This window comes from Pteropus vampyrus, unplaced genomic scaffold (assembly GCF_000151845.1).
Source record: "Pteropus vampyrus isolate Shadow unplaced genomic scaffold, Pvam_2.0 Scaffold197, whole genome shotgun sequence".
NCBI classification, from domain to species: domain Eukaryota; kingdom Metazoa; phylum Chordata; class Mammalia; order Chiroptera; family Pteropodidae; genus Pteropus; species Pteropus vampyrus.
This window is the reverse complement of record NW_011888978.1, coordinates 2147720-2168145: the sequence shown is the minus strand read 5'-3', so window position 1 is coordinate 2168145 and position 20426 is coordinate 2147720. Positions and strand designations below refer to the sequence as shown.

The 20426-nt window shown below is 54.5% G+C and overlaps 1 protein-coding gene across 2 annotated transcripts; it reads right to left on the bottom strand.

Annotated features, from left to right (window-relative positions):
• Positions 1-119: 119 nt before the first annotated feature.
• On the bottom strand, positions 120-19682 carry SQSTM1 (sequestosome 1). Of its 2 annotated transcripts, none has more exons than XM_011371980.2 (8): positions 19532-19682; positions 9415-9510; positions 8671-8900; positions 8436-8577; positions 7558-7638; positions 2484-2698; positions 2025-2220; positions 120-1017 (listed from the first exon to the last, which is right to left on the bottom strand). In XM_011371980.2, the coding sequence occupies exons 2-8, from the start codon at positions 9461-9463 to the stop codon at positions 860-862; spliced, it is 1071 nt and encodes a 356-aa protein (XP_011370282.1). In that variant the 5' UTR covers positions 9464-9510; positions 19532-19682; the 3' UTR covers positions 120-859. The 2 variants fall into 2 exon arrangements, with proteins under 2 accessions (XP_011370282.1, XP_011370281.1); XM_011371979.2 differs by lacking the exon at positions 19532-19682 and adding an exon at positions 11403-11666.
• Between the last annotated feature and the right edge of the window lie 744 nt (positions 19683-20426).

Below are 20426 nucleotides of genomic sequence, written 5' to 3'. Positions count from 1 at the left end.
TACATGTTTGTTACATGAGCCCTCCTCCACTAGACTCCGTGTCACTGGAAACAGGGTTCCCGAGGTGCTTTTAAATAGGACTGAAGATTCATGGGAACTACCCAGACCAACAATAAACATTGCTATCAAACGGATCATCTTTAATTAAAGTGCTTATACTGTTTAATTAGAGATTGTTTACAAATATGCTAACAGAATAGCTACAAAGGGCTTTTCTTTAAAAGCAGGTGACACATTTAGAAATGAGAGAACAGTGGTTATGAAACAGGTAGTACTCAGTGACTGCCAGCATCGGTTCCCCCCTCGACCCTTCCTTGTCCCCAGGACAGTCCTGAGCTTTCCTGCCCTCCAGTGCTCGCTCCAGAACTGCCTGCTCTACCCCAACAGTATGCTGGCTGCTCTCTAGCTAAGCTCAGAGTATATAAAGTTTCTAGCCGAAAATCAACTACATGTCAGTGTCCTACTAGTCATTTTAAAAAAGAAAAGGCCATTAGGCAAGATGTATGTTGGACTGCTGGTGTGATCTTGGCGTATGGACAGCAGGGACCTGATGCAGTGTGGCCTTGGCGTCCTCCCCAGCAGTCTCGCTCTGCCCAGGGAAGCCTCCAGGCCCACCCTGGCTGTGAGGAGCTAGGGCACCGAGGGAAGCTGGTAAACGTTTCTCAGACCTCAGCACAACACTTGGAACTCCCTCACGTCACTTGTTCTACTGCCCTAAATGGCTTCATGCATCCCCACCCCACCCCGGATTCTGGAAGAATGCAGAGAAATTGGCCCTTATAGAGGCACTAGGGTTCTACGCTAGCTCAACACAACTATGAGACAAGAAAGGGGACACAGAACAAGTGAGCAAAAATTGTCACAATGGCGGTGGGTGCTTTGAATACTGGATGGTGTCCAAGGCAGCCCCAATATCATAATTCTTGGTCTGTAGGAGCCTGGTGAGCCAGCCGCCTTCGTCCGAGAACCCCATGGACAGCATCTGGGAGAGGGACTCAATCAGCCGGGGGTCAGCTTCTGCCAGAGACAGTAACGAGCCATGAGAGAGTGTCATGGGGCCCCAACTATGACCTGTATGCAGCAGCACCCTGTCTAGCCAGCAAGTGCACAGTGCCTACAGGGTCTGGTGCTCCCACAGGGTCACCAAGCCTCACGGGACCCTCCAAGGCAGGGGATGGCCAGCTTTTTTGTAAAAGGCCAAAGAATAAAGATTTTAAGCTGCTTTGCTGGCTGTCGGTCTGTCACAGATAACTCCACCTGCTGTTAACATCATAAAAGCAGCCAGAGAGGATATAAACAAGTGAGTGTGGCTGTGCTGCAATAAAACTTGTACTTAGGACACTGACATTTGAATTTCATCTGATTTTCACAGGTCTTGACTATTTCTCAACCATCATAAAATGAGAAAATATCCTCGCCCATAGGCCACAGTTTGCCACCCCTGCTCTAAGGCAGAGATATACACCAGTGGCCCAAGTGCCAGGTTTGGCCCACAAATGAGTTTTCACTTGAATACTATCTTAAAACAGCACCTCCATGTGACAGTGTGAACCAGAAGGGAGTATCAGCTGCCTCTCTCACTCGATGTGTACTTTCTGGGCTGCCAGGCCCATGCGGCCCTCCTGCCTCCCATGCCACCTACTTCATGCAGTGGCTTCCTGCCTGGCTACTGCACACCTTGGCTGTGACTTGTGCTCTCAGGTTGGCACTCTCCATGAGGAAACAAGAAGATGGACTCCAAGGCCCACTTTTAGTGGGGCATGGCAGTGCCAAAGCCAGTGCCACCTCTGTCACATCTGCCTTTGTAGTTGCAGGTCCAGATGTTAGGTTTTAGAAATTAACTAAAATGAGCTGCGCTTACAAGGCGCAGCATGTACACAGGACAAAACCCACTCCTAATTTCCTCTCATGCCAACAAACAAGCCCTGCAGTAGAGAACATGATGTCTTTTTGTGTTGCTAAAAGCAGGTGACAGGACACTGAACAAAAAAGGTAGAAATACGAAGCTGCTTGAAGCCACTTGCCTGGTGGTAGGTGTGGGTACAGCGCTGCCTCCTTCAGCCCCGTGGGCCCTCCCTGGGAAGGGTCCAGGGAACTTGGCCCTTCAGACTCAGGCATTTGCAGGGACTGGAGTTCACCTGTGGATGGGTCCACTTCTTTTGAGGACAAATGGGTCCAGTCATCATCTCCTCCTGAGCAGTTATCAGACTCCATTTGTTCCTAGAACAAACCACCATGAGCACCCAGGATGTGAGTGACAGTCCCACCCGACCACAGCCTCAGTTCCTGGGAGGGGGCACGTGAGGACTAACTAGCAAGGAGCCAGAGGAGTATTTTTCCCTGTAGAGTTCTAGCAGAGGGTCCAGAGAATGACTTAAATGCCACAGATCGAACTAACTCTGTGACAGACTCAGGTCCCGCTGGCAGCATGAGCGCTCGCAGGGGCCCTGGCTGGGGGGTGGGGGCAGCAGGAGGGTGCTTGCCTCAGACCGCGCCCCTGTCTCCAGGGCCATCTTGCTCATGGGCTCCGCCAAAGACTGCACGGCACCCTCCACATCCCCGTCCGGTTTGGTGGGGTCAGAAGAGCAGCTGCTTGGCTGAGAGCCACACTTCTCCTCGGCACTGGAGCTGCTGGGGGAGACTGGTGTCAAGCGGCTCCTTTTCCCGCCATGTTCCACGTCAATGTCGACTTCGATGCCTAGGGGCCGAGAAGGAAGCGCCAACCATAAGCCCTTCCAAGCAGCAGCCACAGGGAAGGAGCCACGTGGGGCCGCAAGCTCATCCGGCCCTCCAGCATGGGCATCCACCACACACCCGGGGTCACACCGCCCGACCGGACCGGGCCAGGCTGTCAGCCCGCCACCCGGAAGGCAAATGGATGTTCAGACTTGACCTTCAGGGTCCCGAGGGCTGACCTACTCCCAGCACCCTGGCCTCAAATCTTGGCTTCTAGAAAAACTCTTATTGTACCGTTCTCTTCCCCCAGCTTAACAAAACATTAATCTCAGCTGACACCCCAGGTCCATTTCAGAGCCAGAAAGTCCAGGAAGAGACCTCGCTTTTCCTAACGGGCAGGACAGTGGCCACACAGCAGGCAGGGCTCGACACAAACCAGGGAGAGCCAAACACACATGGCCGGGACACCGTCCTGGCACTGAGAACCACGGAAAGCATTACGCCCGTGTGGGGACCTGGTGACAGGAAAACCACGCATACTAAATACTGGCATTCTGCTTAGGCAGGTGACAGCCCAGCAAGCCTGTCCAAGGCCTACGAGCCTGGAAGCACAGGCGGCGGGGGCACCTCCGGGCCCTTGCACTCTGGGACATATGCTCACCGAGAAGGGGGGTAACAGTCACCGGTGCTGTTTTTAATTAATTTTAATTTCTCAAAGGACTACCGCCCACAGCTTTGAGTCACACTTCCAGAAGGCTACAGAAGATTCCTGCCCTCACCACACAGCCTTGCCTCTCCCGGGAGGCAACTTTCAACCCACACTGCCCTTTCTGTCTTGATTGCTTAAGTTTACTGTTTACTTCTTACTCTAGATCAATACTTACCATGTCCCTTCCCTTGCCCTTTCATAAACTCAATTTTTGGTGAAAACAACATTCAATGTTTGTTATGCCAGAAAACAACATTCAATGTTTGTTATGCCACTGTACATTGTTCTTTGCTGGGCCAAGTAGTAGATGTACTTCCTTATAGAGTTTTTTATTTGTTTTTTGTAGCATTAATGATTAATGATGCCCCTTTCTTTTATTTGCTAACTTTCCTCATATCCTCTGTCAGTTCTGGCTTTTCCCCTGGAGGCCATCCCCCTGGGGTGCCAGCCTCAGGCTCCAGCCCTGCCGGCAGCTGGGGAGGACAGAGGTGTGACTCCCACACCGTGCCCACCTTTCCTCTCCTCCTGCCAACGCCATCTTACCCTGCTTTCAGGTCCTGCTTTCAAACACTTCTTTCTTCATTCTAGGCTGATTTCTTCATTTTGGCCAGAAAAGTTTCGAGCTCAGGTGAGATGATTAACACCTTGCGTACCTGACAACTGTTCTGCCCCAACACTTGATCATGTTTGCTGGTACAGAATTCTAGATTGAAACTCGTTTTAGCTTAGACTTCTGAAGTCTTTGCTTGTGCCACTGCCATCTAGCCTCCGGCATTGTGCTCTTTGATTCCCGGGCCTTTACCGTAACCTGGAGGGTTTCAGGATCCTCTTTCTGTCAAGGGTTCTAACATTTGACAACGATCATCAGCTTTAGTGTGTGATTTTTTTTTAGTCATTGTCCGAGGCACTCGGAGACCCTTTCACTCTAGAAATGAACATCCTGAGTGCCCAGAACTTGTGTTCTTTGTTCACATCCTTCTTTCAGTTTTCCCTGTTCTGTCTGGAATCCCTATAAATCCCAGGTTAGGCCACCAGAATTAATCCTTGAATTTTCCCTCCTCCTGCCTGTTTTGCTTTTGGAATATTTCCTTGAGATGACCTTAAAATCCAAGCCTTCTTTTGAAGTTTTCTTTTTTCTACTATTGTTTTTTTTAATTTCCAAGAACATCGAGTTCCCTTCTGTTATTTTTATGATATCCTTGTTCTTTTTCACGGACACCAAATGCCTCCTCGTACCTCACTGAGGATGTTGACATTCTCGGCACTATTAAGTCCTCCCAAGGTTCCATCTTTGGCACATGCAGAGCTTTTCCCCAGATGGCGAGCTCAATGGCAGCCTGCTCCTGGGAGGCCCTGAGAAAAGGCCAGTAGGAAGCACTCTCCCTGGGTCCATGAGCTTCCACCCATGGTAGCTGGTGTCCAGCCAGGTGTCGGGGTCCCAGAGGCCACAGCTGAGGGGCTCCTTTTGGGCTCACTCAGCCTCTCCTGAGCAGGGACTCCCCAGCTCCTGCTGGACGCACTGCTCATTCACAAGGCCTGGCTTCAGGCTGGTGCCTTGCCATACCCTGTGTCCTTGCTATCCCTCCCTCTGAATTCTCTGGACCCACTTCTGCAAGTGGCTGGGTGGGGCCCTGAAGTCTCTATGTTAACCTTAGTTGGGGTCCCCAGACCATCCCCTTGTTCCCTGGCCTTCCTGGCCCTGGAGAGCCAGCCTCGCTGCTCACCAGTACTCTGCACAGGTTTCTGACGTCTCCTCCACTGGCTATCGGCCTCCATCCATTTCCCATCTTCCAAAGTCCGATGGCATCATTTTATCTTCTATTACTTTTCTCCCTTTTTCTTGATCCATGTTGCTTTAAACTTTTTAATCCCTTTACTGTTACTTTAGCAAAGTTTGAGGAGCAAGCAGAGATAAAAGGGACTCAACTACCAGTACCTCCATCAACAATATTTAAATTATTTTTTTCCTTCCATTTTTCCTCCAACTTTATTATGAAAGTTTCAAGGAAACAGAAGAGTTAGAAAAAGAGTACAGTAAACACTGTGTACTATCTCACTTTGCTAAGTGGGTAAGTGCTGTGACTCTTCTGGAAATGAATCAGAGAGGTTATAGACCTAGGGTTTCTCCAACTTGACAAATTGATACGTCAGAGCTTAATAGACTATGCCACCGTCTGTGCCCTGCTGCCACCAAAGCCTCTGTGTGGGGAGTGTTTACAGAAGACCCAGTGATGAGAAAGGCCCTGCTTCTTCAAGTCCTAGATGTCAGCAACTGAGACCTCAAGCCAGGCACAGCCCTAGGCCTTGGGCCTGCTCAGCTGGCCCTGGGTTTTTAGTCACTGACTCACTGCACACAGACTGCCCCCTAGGCCCTTCGCCGGGAACAGTTCCTTCTAGGCAGTCGGCAGTGTGAGTCATCCGAGCTGTTGGTTCCTCTTAAGAAACTATCCACAACTCCAACAACAGAGTTTAATCAGTTCCAATGGCTCTCCTCAGCTGAAACCACTTACAGACATACTTTACTGGAACTTTCTTCCTTTTGTGATGCTCCAGGCTCCTCCCTAGTTGGCAGAAAGCAACTCCGCCCACCATGAAAGATCTGAGAAGGCCTTTATCTTTATCCCAAAAGACTTCTAAGCACTTCAAAAATTATCCCTGTGTGTCCTGACTAGGTAATTCAGGCCAAGTTCTGAAACACAGCACAAGCTCAGATGGTGTCAGGATGGACAGCAGATGTGACCCAGAGTTACCTGGGAAGCCTTCAAAACACACGGCTCCCAGGCCCCTCCCAAGAGCCACATACCAAAATCCAGAAGGTGGACCTGGGACCCTGCACTGTTGGGAAATTCCACCCTGAACCTAGATTTGATTTTGTGACTTCCTGGGTTGTCTTGCTCGTTCTTTTAGTGAAGGCCTTTGTTCTTCAAAATAATTTTAATTAAGTTTCCATACACTAAAATACATATATATGTATGTATGTATGTATGTATGTATGTATGTATATGTATATGTATATGTGTACACACACACACACACACACCAAAAAAACCACCTTTGTTGACTCTGATACTCAGAGAACAACTGTCCCTTTAGTGTCTTCTAAAGAGAAGTTCCCCTGGGCCCTAATCTCTCAAAATGCCACTCACCTTCACTCCGTCTTACGTGAGTGGCAGACAGATTCAGGCACGGCTTATCTCCCAGTTATAATCTGATCACTGCTCCACTGTTTTATCCTCCTTGGAAAGCATTAAGAATATCAACTCTTTTTTCTTATTCTCTCAAAAGCCTTTTAGTCCAGGATAGAGACCACATGTGGTCTGAGCTGCTTTACCAAGCAGCAGTGATGCCGAGACGGCACTGCTGCTTCAAAGCTGCATCCAGGGGCAGAATGAACATAAGCAGAAATGTCTCGGTTGAAGGCAATGGTAGTCATGCCCTATAAGCCACAGGGTGGGTGGCAGGCAGGCTTTGGGCACAGAGATGTGCTCTCTCTAGTCTGAGATCATAGGTCGATTGCAATCCTGAACTGGAAGTCACCTTCTTTAGCTGATTCTCACTGTCACAAGGCCTAGCCCTATGACACCCTAGCCCTACAACACCACGGATGCAGTGGGTGCTTTCATAAGCCTCAGAGCTCATGCCTATCACCCACCCAGAGAGCTACTCTGAACCTAAAGCACTGGAAACAGGGCATCATGCAGAGCCCCCTTCTCCATCACCCCTCGCTCCCCAGACCAGCACAAGCCCAGCAATCATGAAGCACCAGGAGAGGTTGGGGGTTGCAAAAAAAGAAGGATAAGAGAAAAAGTATCTCAACTAACTACTCACCCAAGTCCTTAAGAACACCCCAAGGCTATGTCAGGGGAAAATAAGACTGTTTTTCCCTCACAGGACAAGCAGGCAGAAGCTGACAGGCCAGCTCTGCAACTGAGCCTGGTCACCCTCCCTACTGGGATCATCCCAACCAAACGCTGGTTCATTCCACTACACTCGAGTGGCCTGTGGTACAGCACTTGGCAAAGGCTGACTTGAGGCAACCCATCCTTACCAATCTCCAGGCATGGTGCTACCATTCCACCATGGTATCCCAGAGGAAGCCACAGATAGCCACCCACACACCAAATTACCAAAAGTCTCTGTTGGTAACAAGGGACAGACAGGCAGCCACTTACCTAGGGGGCTGAGGGCCGCTGCTACACTCTCCCCTACGTTTTTGAGGAAATTCACACTGGGATCTTCCGATGGACCAGAAGCTTTGGTTTTTAAAAAATAAAAAATGATATGTTTAATTCAAAGCATATTTTTCAATGACCTTTATACCTGTCACAGTCCTATCATCTTCATCATGGGTGACCTGTCCTGGCAGCCTGCACCCCCAGCAGTTACCCCTCTCCCTCTCACACTGGGGCACCTCCCAGGCCTCTTCATCCCCTTCACCTGTGACCCTGGTGATCGGAAACCCGTGAGGGGCTCAGTACACACCGTATAAAACATCTTCCTAAATATGTTTCTTACTCAACATCAAAAAAAATCCTGTCTTCATCCCAAAAGACGAGGTGAGTCAAAAGATGCAGTTAAAAGTAATAAAAGCAGAATCCAAAATCTAGAATGCAAGCTATGTGTAAGTTTTTGACTTTGTGACTACGTAAACGACGTGACCAAATTTGGCCCTGTCTTTCTTGACAGTTAACTCAAGAGAAAGGAGCACAATGCAGAGTCGTTGGTGCTGGAAGGCCACCCTGCCTGTCCTTGAGGGCCACCCCAGAAGGGCACACAGCCAGCAGGAAGGGAGCACAGAGCTGGGCTGAGGCCAAGTCTAGGTTTAGTGCAGTTGAACTGGTGGCCTTGGGCATGTGGGCGCCTGCATTCTTATCTGTGAAATGGAGACAGTGCTCTGTGCTCTGCAGTTTTATGAGGACGAAATACCCTGAATGGCCACAAAGTGTCTGGCAAAGCTATGAGCACAACAGGACTCCAGGACATGGGGAAGGCTCTCCAGATTCCACAGCCCTTCCACCTCGCCCTGTGAGACCAGCAGACCAAGGCTCACCAGATTCCGCTGTGGGGCTGGAGCGGGCATCCCCCGCCCGAGGCGGCCGTGGGCTCCAGTTGCCCGGTGGGCCCATCTCCCAGGCGGGCCACCCACAATGCCCATGTTTCAGCTTCCGGAGCCAGCGGCTATGGGAGAAACCCTGGGGAGAAGGAAGCAGAAGGGTCAGCGGGGCTGGGTCACGGGGCTCCTGCCATCTCGCACTCACCCCAGCCCATAGGGAGGCTCTGCTCACCTCAGAGAGGTGCCCGATGGGGCTGGGGAAGACGAGCTTGCTGTGCTCCCTGTGCATGCCTTTCCCCTCGCAGCCAGCACACAGGTCGTAGTCGGGGCAGACACTGCACTTGTAGCGGGTCCCCACCACCGGCCCGTTGCAACCATCGCAGATCACGTTGGGGTGTACTATGGTGCGAGGCCCATCCTGAGCACAAGGGGGGCGGTGGTCCCGCCGGCACTCCTTCTTCTCTGCAGGGAGGGCAGAGCTGTGAGGTGGGACGCCACAAAGTCTCCCCCTTGTCACTACTGCGGGGCTGTCACACTGTCAGTTAACAGGCCCTTGGGTCCACTCTTCAGACATTGAGTCCATGTGGAATTCAGGTGTTCGCAACAAAACGACCTGAGAACCTGCCCAGAGGTTGCCAGCACCTGCGTGTTACCTGGGCACATGTGGCCGAGTGGGAGGGAAGCAGGAGAGAAGCAGCGGGGAGCTGGGTCTGCACAGCCTTGGCCTGCCCTTCACTAAAACAAACCCCACAGCGCCCCCAAAACTGCCTCCAGCCCATGGCACTTGGTCTGGGCACAGTGAAGAATGAATCCAGAGACCTCTGCCCCCACCCCCTGGGATGGACATGGCTTCCTTTCTCAGGCCACGCAGTGATGACCATGGCCCTGTCTACACAGCCTGTGACTCCTCTGCCCTTTGTTGGGGGATTTCTCTATCACCTCAAGCCAGCCACAGCACCCCAGGGTTACCCCTTACCTTTAATGTAAATACGGAAGATGTCATCCTTCACATATGACATTGCCATTGTCAGTTCCTCATCACTGGAAAAGGCAACCAAGTCCCCGTCCTCATCTAGATTGTTTAAAAGACAGCACATGAACCCCTAGGGCTCCTCAGCTGGACAATACTACCGAAAAGGGTGAGGCCGGTGCTAAAGTGGCACCTGCGGGGCTAGACCTGAAGCCACCTGTCTGAGGAGGGGGAAGCAAGGCTGAGGCCAGACTGTCTAACCACTCTGCCGCCTGCAGGGCAAGTACTCCAATCTGACACCAGGTGCACGTAGGAGGCAGAGCACGTGTGTGCAGGGGTAGCAGCAGTAGAAGCTGGCCACCTGCCACTCTGCCCCTGGGCCAGCTGCCCCTTTGAGAAGGTGCTGCTTCAGTCCACATCTGCCCAAGCCCAGGCCCATCTTCAGCTGTGGGAGAGTCTCACCTGTGACCTGCTCCTGGAGGCCCAGCCCCTCCAAAGGCCTTGGGCCTCAGGCCTTGTGTGGTTTAGGAGAGTGAAGTAGATAAGTACATCTGCTTGCTTCCTCCCCCAATAAAGCAAAAATTATGTATTTGTATGTAATCTCCATTTCAGATGTTGGCTCAAATGGTTTCAAAGCACCACCACATAGGCCAAACCACACTGTACATCTGCAGGCTGGGCCAGGTTTGTGGGCCAGCAGATACAACATGTACCATAAGGACAAGGGCAGTGTCAAAAGGTGAAAATAACCCAAATGTTCATCAACTAGAAGAGGAATAAACAAAATGCAGTATGCCCACACAATCGAATATTATTCAGCCACAACAAAAGTACTGACACAAGCTACAACATACAGAAACATTATGCTAAGTATAAGAAGCCAATTACGAAAGACTACATTTTGTATGTTTCCATGTATATATTTATATGAAATGTCCAGAATAGGGAAATCCATAGAGGAAAAGAGTAGATTACTGCTGGCTTGGGGCTGGAGGATGGGAGGATAGGGATAGGAGAGCTGAAGGTGACAAAAAAGGTTCTAAAATTGTGATCATGGTTGCAGAATTCTGTGAATACGCTAAAAATTGTACATTTTAAATGGCTGAACTGTATGGCATGTGAATTATAGCTCAATAAAATTGTTTATAAAAATAAATAAAACTAACCAAAGAGGAGGGCCTGGCACGCAGGCAGCACTTCCTGAAGGCGGTGCCTGCACTGCCCCGCCCAGGGGCCGGCCTTGGTGGCCCACCTCCCGCCCAACCACACCTCCCCCACCCCACCCCCAGCAGCCACCAGTGAAGACACTTGGCTAGTCCAGGACGCCTGGCCCACACCAACATCTCTTAAGATTTTGATCTTGTTTTTCTGCCCACTGCCAGTGGGATAACGTCTGGGCTCGGCCTTGGGCATTCTGTGGTGCGTCCCCGACCTCCCCTCCCCCTGCCGTCATGTGCTCTCGCGCCAGGCCGCACAGCCCTGAGTCTTCCGCACCCCCACACTTGTTTACCCACATCACGCCTCTCCCCTGCCAGCCCAGGCTCTTCCGGGGCCCAATCTTAACCCCCCCACCGGGCACAGGCAGGCTTAGACTCGGCAACAGCAAGATGTCAATGTAACCTGAGTGCCCGCCTGACCACCCAGTGCCTGCCGCAAGCCGGCGAAGGAGGACACCCCGGTGCGCCCTTGCCAAGATCTGCAACATCATGGCGGGGGGAGGGGAGGCCTCTAATGCCCCAGGCCTGAGAGCCGCCGGGAAAGCCTGGCAGCGCCGGGCCACACGAGGGCCGACTTTGGTGAACACTTCTGGTCACTAGGCTGGCACCCGAGGTAGCACTGGTGACCCACGCGGTCTGCCGCCCATCCAGTGAGCGGCCAGAGCGGACCCCTGCAGGCGCACCAGGCCCGTGGGAGGGAAGGGGCAGCTACCCGCCACGCATGGCAAGACTACGTCAGGGCCCCGCGCCAACCCAGAGGGCGCCCGACCGGCTCACCGCGGTAGTGCGCCTGGAAGCCGCCGGGGCGCAGCGAAGGGAACAGGGCGGCCACTCGGCTAAGCAGCCGCTCGCAGGACCCGGGGCCCGCCGCGGCCTCGGCCTCCGCCTCCGCCTCGGGGTCCGGACTGAAGCAGAAGCTGAAGCGGCGGATCTCGCGGGCTGCGTCCTCTTTGCCCAGAAGGTAAGCCTTCACAGTGAGGGAAGACATTGCTGCCAGTCGGAGAACAGGAGCAGAGAAGGGCAACGGCGGCTTGTGGGCGCGCGGCTTTTGTAGGAGAAGCCGGAAGCCCGCCCCGCCTCCCTGGGGCGGGGCCTGCGCGCGCACAGTCCCGCCCCCGCCACTTAGGACGCTGCGCGCGAGCCGCCCTGCTGGGGGCCCCACGCCCGTCAACTCCTTCCTGCCTCCGCGGTCTCTGCCATACTCTCACGGTCTCCCTGGCCCCCTCATTGCCGACCCCACTCTTCATTGCCCCCAGTGCACCGGGGAACCCCAAAAGGCCAGCCCCACACTCCAACATCTATGTCCGGATCAGGCCTCTACACCTGGGGGAATGGAGTCGTAGGGGTCCCGTCCCAGGGGTCATGGCCTGGGTCTGGCCGTGACTCAGCTGAGCAGAACCAGGCCGCTGGGGATGCCCAACACAAGAGGGAGGGAGACAACAGAGGCCCGAAGCCTGGAGACTCCTCGGTGCTCAGTGGACACTGAAGGCCAGAACAAACTGTTTCCCGAGGTGCTGTCCCTACCTTGTCACTCTTGACAGCTCCCATTCACTGGCAGTAGTCAGCTTCCTAGGTAGCAGCCCACTCCACCACCCCCAGTATCCCACGATGGCCCCTTACTGGGTTGAGGGACAGACCCCTACCTCAAGCCCTCCCAGTTTAATAGGGGGTAGGTCTTAGAGGTGCCAGAAGAGCAAAGAACCACCCACCGCCACCAGGCTAGAGGGCCAGCTAAATGAAGGCTTTCTGGAGCCTCACGAGGCTCCAGATGTCCTCACCAGATGTTCATCGCAGCCCGAGACTCCCCATGGGTGCCTGCACACCCACCTGTCAGCATGGGGTTGGGTACAGCAGGTGGAGCCCAAGGGCCTGTGAAGGTCACAGGTCTGTTGGCCTCATGGGCAGCCCAGGAGTCCTACCAACAGCCCTCCAGCTAGAAACCAAAAACATGGTTTATGTGATAAGAGTGACCTGTTCACAGGTCCTGAAGAAAGGGAGATGTGGGGGAGGGGGGTCTTGGAAGGAGGTGGGTGGGAAGGATCTGTCACCCTATGAAGCTGCCCAGGTAGGGTCCTGTGAGTAGAAGCTCAGACCTGTTGAGTCAGTCATGTTCTTTAGTGGTCGGGTTTATGGGAGCAGTTACCCTCAAGGGACAGGAAATTCAGACACCTCCCAGGAGCTTGGGTGGATTTGGTTAGTCAACTGAGAAGATGATTTGCCTGTAAGAGCACAGCAGAGGCCTGTCACAGGTGTGGCTGGTCCTTCCCAGAGGACCCTGGAGCAGGCAAGGCTGTGCACCCCTGCACAAAGCAGCCCCATAGAGCATGGTCCCGTTGGGCCTACCCTGCACCTCCACTGTGAGCCTGGAAAAATGACCCTCTGCCCATCACTATGCAGACATAGTCAGAGGACAGCAAATGGGAGCCTGGGCAGAGGCTGCATGGCCTACAGGTGCCCAAGGGTGTGACTCAGCATACTGGGCCAAGAGCCGGGCTTCCCACCCCCAGAGCTCCAGTGTCCCTGGGTAAGTGTGTGACGACGGTACACAAAGAAAGCCTTCTAGCTCTGGGGCACCCGAAGTTCAGGAAGGTCTCAAGGCGCAGTCCCTGTCCAAACAAGTGGCGGAAACTGAGGCCGCCGGCCTGACTTCCTGGCTTTCTCAACATTTGGCCCCATCTGGGACCATGGTGGGTTTGCCAAGAGGGATGGAAAACTTGGAGAAATGGGATGGCAAGAAACAGGCTCCTGGGAAGCAGGCTCGGAGACCCCCCAACTCTCACCCCCACCTCTAGGGAGCCCCAACTGCGGTCTTTCCAGGCCTTCCCGCTGTAGAGCAGAGACCCAACCCCTGCCCTCCCCCAAGGCCAGGAAGGTAAACAAGGCTGTGGCAGGGAAACCCCCTGGCAGGGCCCTCTCCACCAGCTTCTGCATGGTCAGGTGATCTGGACAGCAATGAGTCAGCATCCCATGACCAGCTGTCATAACAGGGGACTCCCCGGCCCAATGCTACCAATCTTGATAACATTTTACCAGGCAGCAGGGGTGGGGAGCAGCTGCGTAGACCTCTGAGAAACCATGGAACCAGAAGAGCCCTCAGAGGCCAGGCAGGGTGGCAGGGAGCTGGCAGCAGGGTGGCTAGACACATTTAGACCCTGTCCCCACTGAGGCCCCTTTCACATCTGCTGGCCTTCCCTTCTCCAGGCTGCAGGCAGCTCTCCCAACATCGTCTGTACCCAATGGCCCCTCTCCACCCTCCAGGGCACGACATGCACACTCTGGGCGGGGAGGAATTGGTGTCTGAATCAAACCAACTATCCACTACCCTGCCATCTTGGGACAAATGACCAGCTTCAGTTTCCTCATCTTTGAATGGGGCTGGAGTGGGATGGCTTGAGTGCCCCCTCCCAGGTGCTGCCCCCTAGGGTACTAGTTATTGTTTGGCTGCTTTTGGGGTATCAGCTTGGAGGCGGGGGGAATGTCAGGAATGAGACTACAGCCAATAGTGGAGGTGAGAGATTTGAGTGGAGATTTTCTGGGGTACTCTGGGAGCAGGGGTGCAGGAGGTCATTTGATTTGGTTTATTGCTGTCTGGTGCATTGTAACCACCTCTTCAATTCCCCCTTCCTTATTCTAAAAACAATCCCATCCTTTGACAATGGTTTTCTGAAGTTTATGTATTTCCTTTGGGGTGTGAACCCAAGCCTAGAGGTGGGTACTGGGCCAGCCAGAGACATGGCTACTGCAGGACTCAGGCTGTGGCTTGGGGCCACCTTTGAGATTAAGGATCACAGGGGATCAAACTCCTCCAGACCCGGCACTAGGCCCAAGGGATGAGTGTGTTTCTACATGGCCGAACAGGGTTGTGGGTGTGCAGCCACTTCCTTCTACTCCATCATGCCAGACAGACACACCCCCCTGCTCAGTTCCTAAAATTGCAGGCTCATCCCACCTAGTTACTTTCTCCTGACTCCTCCCGGTCCTGGACCTCTTGCCCCTGCGTTGCATGGCAACCTCAATGTTGTGGAGATTCCCTCACCAATCCCTCGAGAGAATCCCCAGGCACCGGACATCAGCTTGTTCTAGCCCTTCCTGCAAAGCCTAACAGCTGTGGGGACGTTCTTAAAGAAGGGGATTGGAGTCATTCGGGAAATGAAATAAAGCCACGAAGATACGCTGATGGGGAGTTGGGTCAAGTTTTCGGAGGCGTGAGAACACCAGAGTCTCTTCCACGGCAGCTGGAGGGAGGGAGCAGCCATTCCAGGCTAGGCTGATGGCACCAGACACGGGAGTGGGATGCCTGCGCCTTCCTGGGGGCACTGAAGGGGCGCTCACCCCTTGGGTGGTCAACAAACCATACGCACGGGGCAGTGGGGACAGCTCTCACCAGCGCCGACTGAGGGGAAAGGGAGGAGGGCAGCTGTCTAATGAGGGGCCATGCCCCCAAGACCCGACCGGCGGCGCTAAGGACCTCTCTCGCTGATACCCCGGCCTAGAAAAACCGTGCGGCCGGGGGCGGAAGCGGCGGAGGCTCAGGCCAAGGGGGCGGGGGCACTGGGGTCCGCGGCTTGCCTGGAGGGTGGCTGCACCTGACACCGTCGCCACCCCGCCAGAGCAGCGTCGTCCAGCCAGCCTCTTTTCCCCTCGTGCGTCCTTGGGCTCCCGTCCTTGGGCTGTGCGGGTTCCTGGCCGCACTGAGAAGCCGGCAGGAGCTCAGGTTTCCCGCAGCGGGAGGGAGAACGCACTTCGCTCTAGGCGTCCGATTCGTTGGTCGGAAGTGGTCGGGCCGCCCCGCAGCAGGTCCGCTAAAGCTGTTCATTGAGTGGGACCCCCGGGCAGGGGGCTCGGACGGCTAGGATCCGCTGGTGCCGCCCCTTTCTCGGTCGAGACCTACCCTGGGCGGGCACTTGCCGGCCTGACTGCCGAAGGTTCTGGAAAAATAAAAGGAGGAGTCGCGGGTGTGAGGGAAGCGGGCTGTGAGGAGACCAGGCGGCCCCGGGACCGACGCAGGCATGTGGGCCGGGCAGACTGGATGACAGCCGTTCCAGGCAGAGGGGCAGAGGGAGAGCAGAAGGGTGAGGGGGGCCCCAGCCTGGCTAGGGTGTCAGAGAGGTTAGCGTGGCAGTCGCCAAGGAGCGCCGGTCCCAGGACAAGAGTAGAGGATGCCGGGACCCCCGGCTTTTGGAGCGGGGCAGGAATTTGGGGTCACGTGGAGAGGGCGGTCGCTGCAGGTCAGGCTCAGGGCCCTGTCCCCGCTCCCCTCCTCCCGTCGAAAACTTTCCGGAAAAAGTTCTCTGGCTTTGATCAACGCCTCTTTTGCTCCAAAGTCTCAGCCAACTGCTCCTGGCTCCGCACGCCCGGCGCCTGCGCTGCCCCCTCCGGCTCGGCCTCCCTGCCAGGGCTCGGCGCCTCTGCGTCCCTGCACGCCCGGGGGCGGTGGACACCCCCTTTGCTCAGCCTGTGTCCCCGCGCCTGTCACGTGCGAAGCTCAGGTAGCGTGTTAGCAGGTGGCGTGTTAGCAGGGGTGGGAAAGGGGTGGGAGCTTGGGGATCTTGAGCGTGTTGGACCTAACGCGTGTCCCGCATCCTGTAACCCAGATGGGGCGGAGTCTTCCTTGGATAAACACCCGCCTCCGGTGCCCCGCCGCCGCGTACCAAGTCTCTGCGGGACTGCCATGCGGGTCTGCCTGGTTCCAACCTTCCGACCGCGGGACAGGGGCGCCCCCAGGCTCCGCACAGGTGACCAGGTGAAGAGAAGGCTCGCGGAGGCCCTGGCGACTGAGGCTGGGTCCCCGGCGCCCGGCTCTGCCTGGCGCCCAGGAGTTTGTCTGGCAGGCCGTGAGCTGAGAGGGCCCTAGCTCAGGCGGAAAAGTTGGCAGAATGGGCGCCACTGCAACCTGGTTAAAAGCATGTCGGCGGAGGGGGAAGCTGGTAGTTAATGAGAAGGGCACAGCCCTTTCCTGGGCGGGCTGTAGGGACCCAATCCACTGTGCCCCTCAGGCTGTGCGGGTCCCCTAGACCAATGGTCCCCAACTGTTTTGGCTGGCTTGCAGCTCGCCTCCTGCCGTGCGGCCTGGTTCCTAACAGGTCAGAGACCTGTTCTGAGGGTTGGGGAACCCTGCCCTAGACAAGAGTTCTGGTGAAGGAGGGGGGTTAAAGCCCTTCCCACTCCTCTCAGATTTTATTTGCCTTCTTCATTCCCATCGCTGGCTCAATTCCCAAATTTTCCTTTGGGGATTCACTATCCCACTACTATCTTTGGTGGAGGTGGTGGTGGTGGTGGTGGTGGTGGTGGTGGTGTAGGCACATGACCCAGGTTTGTAGCCCTTGGGTCAGTGATGGACGCAAATGGAGTACGAAATGCCCACAGAGGCCACCTGGGAGTGGGAATGTGCCTGTGAACCCCACCCACACTGAGCGGGAGATCAAGGCCTTGTCCCTGCATCTGAGCTGCTGGGTCCCCACAGGCCTGATGCTGGATCATGAGGCAGCTTAAACCAGTTGATTTTGGTTTTGGTTAGTTGTATCCAAGAGTGCAGAATCACTTCCCCAAACCCCATGCCTTCCCCAGGCTTCCCAATGGCAGTGATGGTCACCACAGTGCAAGCCAGAAACATGGGGATCAGCTGGGAACACGCCATGCTCTCAAACCCCAGCAGTTCTTGTTGATTGTACATCCCAATAATAACAACATTCATGTGGTGCTTCTCTTATGCGAGAAGCATTCTGAATATTTTGTATATATTAACTCATCTGCTCCCTTGAGGTGAGACTGATTAGTTCTGGCCAGGGACCTGACACAGAAGAGCCATGTGTCACTTAAGAGGCCAGGGCATTTATTTCTTTGCCAATGCTAGAGCTTCTAGAGCTATCTCCCCGTTCCAGGGACAGAGACATCTGCAATACTAATACTGTAAATACCAAAATATAAAAACACAAATTTGTGATATAGAACTATCTGTGATAATTAACTCATTAAATATAAGATACAGATACAGGGCTAATAAGTACCAGAAACACCAGGTAATAGTGGGTTTGTAATTGCTGTTTTGAGGCATCTGCAGCACCTGCAGTGAATATGAAAACCCTGTGTTTTCTGGGTGACAGCCACAAGTACTCTCAATTCTGCTGGACTTTGCTACCTCATTCATAACTCAAGGAAATACCAAGTTTCAGTTAGAGGTTAGTGAAAAGAAAGATGGATTTTTTTTTTTTTCTCATCTCAGCTCCTGGGCCTCCCCAATTCTGGATGCTTGGACCACAGGTAAAGAAGCCCCGTGAAGAAGGATGGAAGGACTGGTCATCTCCAAGGGCTGTCCCAGAAAATCTGCCGAACTCAGTGTGGGCCGAGGGCCGGCATGGAATCTGGACACAGAAGGGCATTTTTACTCTGTGGGAAGCAAGAACAAAGGAGGAAGGCCCACAGCCTGGGATCTGGAGAGAAAGCAGGACTTTCTGTGCCCATTCAGCTCCACCCTCCCTCCTGGGTGTGGGCCAGGGTCAATGTCCCCAGCACAAGAAGTAGAACTTGGGATGGGTCATCTGATAGGCCATCTCCTTAATTTTTACTGCCCCACTCTGGGTGGCAGGGTGACAGGCAGAGCTCACCTGCCTAGAAGTGCCCAGAGGGAGCTGAGTTGCAGGCAGGCCCTGAGGAATTTATTACAGGAGGGCACGGACAGCAGTGGAAAGCTGGCTGAGAGCCAGGCAACTGCTGCCCTGTTTCAAAGGATGAAGGTGGGAGTGCAAAGGCTGAAGGGAGGGATAGGCTAAAGCGTGGGGGCAGCACGGCCCAACAGATGCATGCAGTGGGCCTTTCCTCACTGTGATGTCACTTCTGCAGGCTCCAGGGGACATAGCCCCCTTAGGCTTCTGTTCTTGACCACCCTCTCTCTAGTCCCCTTCTAGTTGTAGCATCCAGCTTTCTTTCAGAATGTCCCCTCTTGTCCTCAGTGCGTAATCCTGGCAAGATAGTCAGACCTGGTGCTGACCCCTTCTCAGCTAAGTGGTAGGTGTGTGCCCCTAAGTGGAAGTGTGGCCCCAAGGACCGCCTCCTGGTATGCTGATGCGGCAGTGGGAAGGAGGCAGCCTGGCTGGGGGTGAGGGAGGTCTGGAAAGACTGCTTTCCATCTCTGCTGCCTGGACCCTGCGGCTACCCAACTGCAGCCATCAGTTTCAGTGTGTGGCCCCCTCCAGCCTACTCCCCTTGACCCCTCTCCCACTCTCCATCACTCCAGACCTCACACTTCCCAAAGTCAATCACCACCCTTCTCCCCTACCCCGGCCCTGGACAATCCCATTTCTGACAGAGGCCCTGTACTCTCCAGGCAGTAGGGCAGAATTCTAACCCCTTTTGAGCCACCCTGCCTTAGCCCCTCCTGCCCCAAAGCCAGAATGTGGAGGGGGAGGGGACTCAAGTGAGTTTCCCACACTTTAGTCACTGATAGGCCATCTCCTTAATTTTTACTGGTTTAATAATTTTCCTTAAATTAACTTATTCCTAAACGTAAATCCACATTTCGAAAAGTTTTTTAACCATCTGTATCACATCCCAAATGAAAAACCATTATCCCTTGCCACAAATAGAAGACGCCTGTAAAAACAAAGGAACACTAGACAGCTTCCTCCAGAAGGCTCTGACAAGGCGGGTCTCAGTTCATAAAGTTCATTAGCGAGTTGAGAGAACAGTACTGCTATGTTAGGCCAGAATCAGGCCTGCAGGAAAACTGAGGCCAGTCACTTAATGTCCTGCTGCAGCCACTGGCCCTGCCTCTCCTGCTCCAGGCAGAATTATCTCTGCAGAGGCCACTGCCCAGGCCCTATGGTGCTCCCAGCTACCATCCTGCCTTAGGTGTGGGCCTGGGCTGAAAGGGGACGACAAATTCCCAGCGTTTCTCAGTCTGAACTCACCCCAAAAAGGCCTTTCCCACCAAGATACCCAGGATACTTGCAGCCAATGCTGGGAATCAGGACTATGAGGAATGGTGCTGAGACCCCTAGTGCCTGCCCAAACAGAGCCTGTGTTGGACGGATCCTTTTATGGTTGGTCTTCTTCCTGGTTCCACAGAGGACTGGGGAAAGCCTGCAACTGGTACAAAAATGAAGGTGTAAGCGCCCTGCAGTGAAGGGAGAGGCAGCGCTGGAGCGTTAGGGGCTGCGGCCAGTACCACCTTGCGGTTGCACCCGCCTCCCGCCCACCCACGCCTAGCACCTGGGAGGCCAGTCCAGCTCTAGACTAGTCACTGTGTTCAATACCCACACACATGGGTCCTTCACTGCTGAAAACAGCCCGCTGTCCCTACTTTAGGAGCAGGAGCGCCTTCCTCCCACAGGACGCCTTTATCTTTCCGACTAGAGAAAGGTCCTGGGAGGGGAAGTGGCCGGGGGAGTCTCTGCAGGACCACTCCACCGAGTCTCCTGGCTGGAGGCAGCGCCCGCTCCAGCCATACTTTCCCCCTCCCACCGCCTAGAATCTCTCAAAAGTGAGGGAGGAGCCTGGGGTCTCCGAGTAAACAGGAGTAGGGTCCGAATCTGGGGGAGGGGGGTGATTCATAACCATATCACTGAGGAGTTGGAGTGCCAGGGAACGCCACCTGCACCGCAGCCGACCCACACGCGCGAAGGCCCCGGCCTCAACCTACCTGAGGCCAGACCCAGAGCGTCCCTCAGCCGGAGACGCGGGAGCGCACACGGGGGCCACTGTTTGGAGCCGAGCGCTGATCCCCGCCCCGCCTCCTTGTGGTGCTGGCGGCAGCGGCGATGCTGCGGCCCCTTTAAATCCCGGCCGCCCCGCCCCACGCCGCCG